Here is a 7,378-nt window from a genome sequence, read left to right on the forward strand (position 1 = left end):
TTTTATTATATATATATATATGCATTATGTATATGTAATAGTATTTATATATATATATATATATATAGGTATGTTTGGATGCATGGATGTATGGATTTATGTCTATATGTAAGTATTTGTGAATGTATGTAGGTATATTGAATTGTAGGTATGTAGATGTATATATATAGTTATATATATATTTCTGTGTCTGAGTCTTGGTCAGTGTCAGTGTTTGTGTCAGTGTGTGTATTTATGTGGATATACTCATGAAATTTATTTATGTATATCTGTAAACCTATATATAAATATATATATATATATATATATCCAGGTTGTTCTTGTGGATTGCGTTTCTTATGTACATTTCGCACTCCATGTTTTGTGTAGAAATCGCGCGGCAATATTGCTGGAAAGATTGGACGATGATAGGAGGAGGGAGATGAACCACCACACCGGCGACATTCGTGAAGAATTACCGAGAAATAGACATCCCAAACGCACCGCTGATGCTCTCTCCAGATTGGCCGACCATAACTTTGATTCTCTAGAGGAGAGGTGCGGTTCATTTATGTTATGTGCAGACGTCTGAGAGAGGCCCTTTGTGTTTCACTTGGAACTCTTTTGAGACACCTATTATATATGTCTTTTCAAGTCCAGCTTGACAGGGTTTCCAATCTGAACTTCAATCATGAAAAGACAAGGTACTGTTCTGCACTCACCTACCTCAAACACTACTTTGCAAAATAGGCCAGGTTGCCATGTAGCGAGTGTACCGTTCATCGAAAGCATTTTCGTACTCCTGCACATTTGGTGCAAAACCATAGCTGAGACATCCATCTGTATATCGCACGGATAGGTCACATTATATATCATGCTCACGTCACGAATTTTGCTGTCACCATTCAGGGGCACACTTCCGGCTGTTTTCAGTAGTGCAACCTCTACTCTCCTCTATCGCCGAGGCCAACGTAAAGGCTGGCCTGTATATACACCTGAAACTGAATCAAGCTACGTGTACCGCACGAAGCCTGCGTATCCACTTGCGGGAGCCAAAAGATATGTCCCGGCTTACTCAGAACAGATGAAGCGAGAATCCATGCGATCGCAGAGTATCGAGGTTTTGCGAGGCATGGTCACAAGCCTCGGTACATTTCGTCTGGGTGAGCGACACATCAAGACGAAAGTCGGCGTGCTGGAGCAAGAGAGTATGACGGGTGGCTTTTTACTATTATATCAGTTTACAGTCTGATATGTGTGTATTCTCCGCTTGTTGTACGATTGTACTTCTTTCTTGTTTTCTTTTTTCACTTTAACCGATCAACAATCCACGCACGTTATCGTGGACGGTTGTCGGGAATATAGCTGGGTTTATTTGAATACAACAATAATTCGACCTAGAAACATCACTACTGGGCTACTTAAAAATCGATATCCGCACTGAATTCTTTCAAATTCAGATGGCGACGAATACAACAATATGTACACCTCTATGGGTGCCATACATACCGCCGCCATTCCTCCAACATCACCCACACCATCTGGTAAACTTCCACTGCCCGTACTCGCTGATGGTATTAGCGGTGCGGACAACACAATCAGCGCACCATCGTCCCTGTCCACACTTGGCTTGGATGTTTCGGCATCTACCGGTTTTATGGCGCTACCGGTGAGGAATAAGGGCCGGCCCAAGAAGAAGAAGGGAGCGGTAAGTGTTGGCAGCCACTCAGTGCTTCAAATAAGTCTGTGACGTTTACCTATTTAACACGCTCTATTTTATCAATGACTGCCTGCACGGGGCAGTACCTTCTTCCTGTGTAGGTGAATATTGCCTTCCTGAAAGTATATAATGAATCGCTTGGATTGTGCATTGCTTTGTGATATTACACGAATTTAGAGACCCTTCCCATACCAGCCCTTCACTCAATCGAATATATACACTGTGTACGCAGGCTAAGAAGAAGGTGGCACCGGCGCCCATGCCATTTGATCCTCTGAATCCTAATAAGAAGCGAGGCCGAGGTCGGCCAAGAAAGTACCCGTTACCGGGTCCTCCAGTCCCACCTACTGTAACAGTAGTAGACGTATCCGCCGTACCATCGACCGATGCCGCCGTCGCAACCGCAAAGACGGATGCGCAAATAGAGGCGCATACGCGGAAGGAAACAGAAGTAGCTAATGTGAGTGTGGACGCGAGTGCGGACGCGAGTGTGAAGCCGGTGAAAAAGTCGAAGGACAAGTCTAAACCAGAGCCGAAAGCAAGAGAAGGATCCGTGGGTGCGGAGTCGGCAAGGTTGGACATGAGTAGGACCGCGTCGGTGCCTTCAGATATCGGGAGAGACATTGCAAATCTGGTGAATTTGGTATGTGGCGTGCATTGTCATAAATTGCGCATGGTGTTTCTGTCGCATTCGTTGCCAAATCGGTGTGGTGAGCTGGCGTATCATATGCCTTCATCCATGTGTACCCGTCATTTCATTGTTTTGAGTAGCATTTTCTCAAGTCATTAGAGCCTTCATACTATTGTGTAGCGGTTATCGGCGTTTGCTTATCGCTTGTTTAGAACTGGCTCTTGCACGCTAGCGAGGATTTGTTATTTGGACTCGATTTGTTTACTTGTTAGTGATATCGACACTTTTGTTGCAGCACAAAAAACCTATGGTCCGACTACCGAGACCAACCTTTTATCAGGATGACGAGGAAGGTACTGAGCTAGCTTCGCCAGTGCCTCCAAAGAATTTGTTTCAACCCAGATCGCCGCGATGTTCCTTCTGTTTGGGCGACACAGCTGCAAATAAGGTACCTGAATTCTGAATTGCAATTCGTCTACATACAAGGAAAGATTTCCGAACTTTGGAAATCAGAGGCAAATCGTTTCATACAAAGATGTCATAATTTCTATGAAGCCAAAACGAATTTGTTGTGTCCAATGCGAAGGTGGCGGCGTACTTGCCGTGTAATTTTTTCGGCGCTCACTTTTTCGCGAATGAAGCATGGATATATGGATATGTGCCGATCATATCATATCCAAATCGAGTTTCATCTGACATTTCTTTTCACAACAAACTTTATAGGATGGTGAGCCTGAAGAAATGCTTGGATGTAGTACGTGTACCAATCATGGACACCCATCTTGTCTACAGTTTACCGATCTGCTAACTGAACGCTGCAAAACGTATCCCTGGAAATGCCAAGAATGCAGAGTAAGTACCTATCGAGTGGCATATCATATCTTGATTTTTATCTCGCGCCATTGCGAACTCTTCTGATCAGCTCGTACGAAATACTGACTAGTACTGTTTGAAGATCATAAGCACGCACGTAGCACATGGGTGCGTCGAGAAGGCTTTCCAAACGTGAACCAAGCGCGCAAGCAGTTTCCTATCATCCTCAATAGGTGTGATTCATACCACGGTTCAGCCATTAATTTCGAATCCTTTTGCTTGAATCTAAATCACCGCGAGTGAAGGCTTGCGAAAAATGTCGGCGGAAAGACAATGAGGATCTTCTTCTGTTCTGCGACGGATGCGACCGTGCCACACACGGATTTTGTCTGATACCGAAAATAACTGATCCGCCTCCAGGTGTGCAAGCTCGATTGCGTTACTATGAACACACAATGATGGTACTATAGGTTTCTCCAGTTTAGGCGGACTACTCCTAATTATTTGCTTCCTTTCTAATACCTGAATATCTCGCCTCTGCGGAACGTCCTTTTCGTGCAGGAGACTGGTTCTGCTCACTCTGTCCCGAGTCGAAGATCCAGGAGAAGCAATTACGAATGTCGCTAAAAGCCCAGCAACCATTACATACACACACACCGCCATCGCCAACCACACTGGCACTTCAATCCCTATCAAGAGAAGAGTCGCTATCACCGACGACACAAGCACTACTGTCACCTCCACCGCCGTTAGCGTCCATATTGCGGCCGCTGCCTCCAGTTGCAAATCCTTCTTCACGGAGAACTAGTGAATTGTCAATGGTAAAGGTGATCTCAAAGGTGATCTCAAACCCGGGAACCAACGGAAACATGTCGAATTGAGTATTCGCACAACAACCAAGGAGTGTGACGTATTCTGGTGTCAATTCCCGGCCCCCTACTTTGATAGGGATGGGGACTGTGCCAGTGCGGCCTGCACACATGCCTTACGTTCAACCTCAGGTGAATTACCGACCCAACCTCCAGCAGAGACCGCCAGATGAACACCCGCAAGCCAGACCCCCGGCATCCGCTACAGGGATATAGTTTTTCCAAGAACCCTAGACCCTGAGAGTATTTTATTGAAATAAAATTAGTATAGTAAAAATAAATCTCATTGCACATACATTTCATAAAAATTTACATCCAAATCCCAGCGAATAGTCCAGAACTCGAGTCATATCGCTACATGTACGCCTATTTATTTTACATCCTTAGGGCTCGTATACCTGGATATGCACACTTCGTCTCGGCATGGAAGGCTTGCAGTTCATGGACCTTCCGACAGATATACACCAGCTCCTCATGACGTATCTGCAACTGTCGGATCTTCGTGAGCTTGCATGCACCTGTAAACATTTCAGTCAGGCCTCTAAGGCGACACACGTGTACACAGAAGTCCTTAGAAATGAATTGCGGGCAGGAGAATTAGGTAGCACGCATCACATCCCCAAGGGTACCTTGGAGAGAGTGTTACATAGAGCCTGGTCCTGGGAGAAAGTGGTTAATGCTCCTGTGCTGGACTTGGTCTTGAATGCTAATAAGCGCTCATGGGCCGAGGATGCATTCGTATATGCATGTGGGAGGGGTTGTGTCGATTTTGTAAAGTTACTACTTTCACGTCGGTTCAAAATACGCCCAGACTCTCTGGAGAATGGGGGTATCGAGCGTGCATGTAAGAACGGACACGTGCAAATAGCCTTACTATTATTAAACTGGCACAATACACGTACAGAGGACTCTAGGAATCATCTAGATGAATACGATTCCTGTGATAATTTCGAGAGCAACAGGATAGGTCTTAATCACGTTGCTAATGAACACGAGTCTCACATGGGGGTACAAAAAAGTGCCATAGATGTCAATCCATCCGTGAATAACGATCGTAGCTTCAGGTTGGCATGCAGGAACAATCAAGTAGCCGTGGTAAATATTCTTCTGGCGGACAAGAGAGTCGATCCGAGCGCTAAGAGTAGTGAAGGGATTCGAGTGGCGTGTAAGAGAGGGTATGCGGAACTGCTGGAGGTTTTGTTACTGGATGGCCGGTCTGACCCTGGTGTGAGTAATAACCTGCCCCTGAGACTGGCTGTGAAGTCTCTCTCGCTCAGAGCGGTAGCTATGCTGGTGGACGATAGACGGGTGGATCCCAGCGTCAATGAACACGAGCCCTTGAAGTACGCCACCAGACACGCGAGAAATGATATTGCAATCTTACTGAGGAAAGGAGAGAGACAGCGAGAGTCAGCAAGTACGTGGTCGGGTAATCGGAATCCGATGCTCACGCCGTTGGACACGGACTAGTATTCGAGACGATAAATAAAATACGACATTATATTGAAATATATATATATTGAAGTTTGCTATGTCCTGATGAGTGCGAAGCTGGATTAACAAGAGTCAGCGTACACTGTAGTGTACAATTCGTGTTATGTTACCTTGAAAATAGGTTTGACCCAAACCAGCTAAAGATTGAGCATTTGCATGCAATTGTATACGCAAAGCGGGGCCCAAAACTGTGTTTACCGCAGACAAATAAGTTGTGCAATTACTGAGAGATTCACCAACACCGTGATTCGTCGTGGACTCTCATATTGCCAATGGGCCTGCTTCAGCAAAATTCGGTAGTTTAATCATTCAAGGCACCATTAGCAGCTATGAAAACAACAGATATCGTCCAGAAACTCATGAGCAACCCCGGCCACTACCCAGACACTCCCCTTTAATGCTGCGCTGGTCAAGGGCGATGATATTGCTTACATCAGTCCTGAGTTGAATGAACGGGCGGTCTTTCCTCTGCATTGCGTCAGAATCGTTCGAATCCCTTTATTAGTGAGATGTTGAAGGTTTACATTAACAAACACGCTTTTAACTCTCGTGGGGTCGCGCATGGCCGCGTAGCCGTCGATCGCCGGCTATGCTAACTACACCCGAACTACTGCCAAAACAGCGAAACTCCTTTCGACGCATGCCTGTCTCATTTTTTTTGACATGATATGAAAATATTATTTGATAACGATTGAGTCTAGTCGAGAGTCTGCTAATTGATCTGTAGACCTTATATAATATAATGGCTCGATTTTTCACATCCGCACGCACATCGAGACAGAAAAGGGAATATACAATCATTAACGCCCAAGTTTCAATATACTGCCGTGTTCTGAGATACAACGCTCCTCATGACATGCGTACCGTGGATCGCCTCTTGCAGTTTGCTCGATTTGGTTTTTTGTTTCTCTAAGCAACAAGATGGCAGCGCGCCCTCAGAGCATTCACTGCCAACAGTATAGGTGACAAACTTCTACACATCCCCACGTGGTAAGTCTTGACTAAATGTAGATGGATTACCTACCAATTTGTGACATACCTACAATATGCACGCACGGGAAATCAAAATATTTAGTACAATACAGTCTGATGCGTAATTTTTACTACTGTTTTATGGAGTGCTATGCTGTCTCCACCAAGACCAACATCAATTGCATATATACGTTGCGACAAATTTGTCTCCACCGAATCTCGGCCCATTCCACTCCATGAGATAACCGGCGAAACGCATATGCATTACATCGCCATGTACTCTCAGCACCAGGTAAGAAGCCTCCATCAGCTATACTTCTTACACAGCAAGCGGAAGATAACTACTATCGAATGCTGTACAATATGGCTAGCGCGCGGGTGCCAATTCAGCCCTCGGTCATTGTGCGGCGGTGGTATTCTCCAATCGATTATACCCGTCGGAGTTCTGGGCAAAGGTTTGCGACGAAGCTGAAACTTCATACCTCGATAGATACATTCGGGGAAGAGTTCAAGCTCTGAGATTGAGCTCTCATCGTAGATTATCTGAAATAGCGCAGCTCATTTCATCTGGGCCCGTTTGTGTTCGAGCTAGATTAGATATCAGATGGATAAAAAATTTCAACCCGAATGAGAAATGGTTCCCTTGGAACAATCCAATTGATGAACGGAAATGAACAATAAAAAGATCTGGGAACCTGGTTTCGTACGAAATTCGCTTTTCTGTCTACACGTGCAGGTTCGAACGATGCTCATATTAATCACTCGGAAACTGGGACGTCGACATAATTGAATATTCATGAGGACTTGTCTATACACCGTGAACTAGAGCCAACTTTCATATTTCGTTATCATGTGCAGAAAACAAAACTTATGTTCTTTAAAGCATTTATATACGTATTT

The 7,378-nt window shown here is 44.9% G+C and overlaps 2 protein-coding genes across 2 annotated transcripts in view; both read left to right on the top strand.

Moving 5' to 3' along the window:
- Positions 1–4,024, top strand: part of SARC_08962 (hypothetical protein) — a gene marked incomplete at its 3' end in the record, with an annotated part of 5,469 nt that extends 1,445 nt beyond the window's left edge. The window contains exons 2-9 of the mRNA XM_014297043.1: positions 370–537; positions 889–1,187; positions 1,440–1,687; positions 1,932–2,342; positions 2,626–2,778; positions 3,054–3,182; positions 3,449–3,563; positions 3,705–4,024. Of these exons, the coding sequence (XP_014152518.1) occupies positions 370–537; positions 889–1,187; positions 1,440–1,687; positions 1,932–2,342; positions 2,626–2,778; positions 3,054–3,182; positions 3,449–3,563; positions 3,705–4,024 (1,843 nt within the window). The remainder of the gene's footprint in view (positions 1–369; positions 538–888; positions 1,188–1,439; positions 1,688–1,931; positions 2,343–2,625; positions 2,779–3,053; positions 3,183–3,448; positions 3,564–3,704) is intronic.
- Positions 4,025–4,359: 335 nt separating this feature from the next.
- On the top strand, positions 4,360–5,522 carry SARC_08963 (hypothetical protein). The gene has a single exon (XM_014297044.1). The coding sequence runs from the start codon at positions 4,436–4,438 to the stop codon at positions 5,480–5,482; it is 1,047 nt and encodes a 348-aa protein (XP_014152519.1). The 5' UTR covers positions 4,360–4,435; the 3' UTR covers positions 5,483–5,522.
- The last annotated feature ends 1,856 nt before the right edge of the window (positions 5,523–7,378 follow it).

This window comes from Sphaeroforma arctica (genome assembly GCF_001186125.1).
Source record: "Sphaeroforma arctica JP610 unplaced genomic scaffold supercont1.861, whole genome shotgun sequence".
Lineage (NCBI taxonomy): Eukaryota > Ichthyosporea > Ichthyophonida > Sphaeroforma > Sphaeroforma arctica.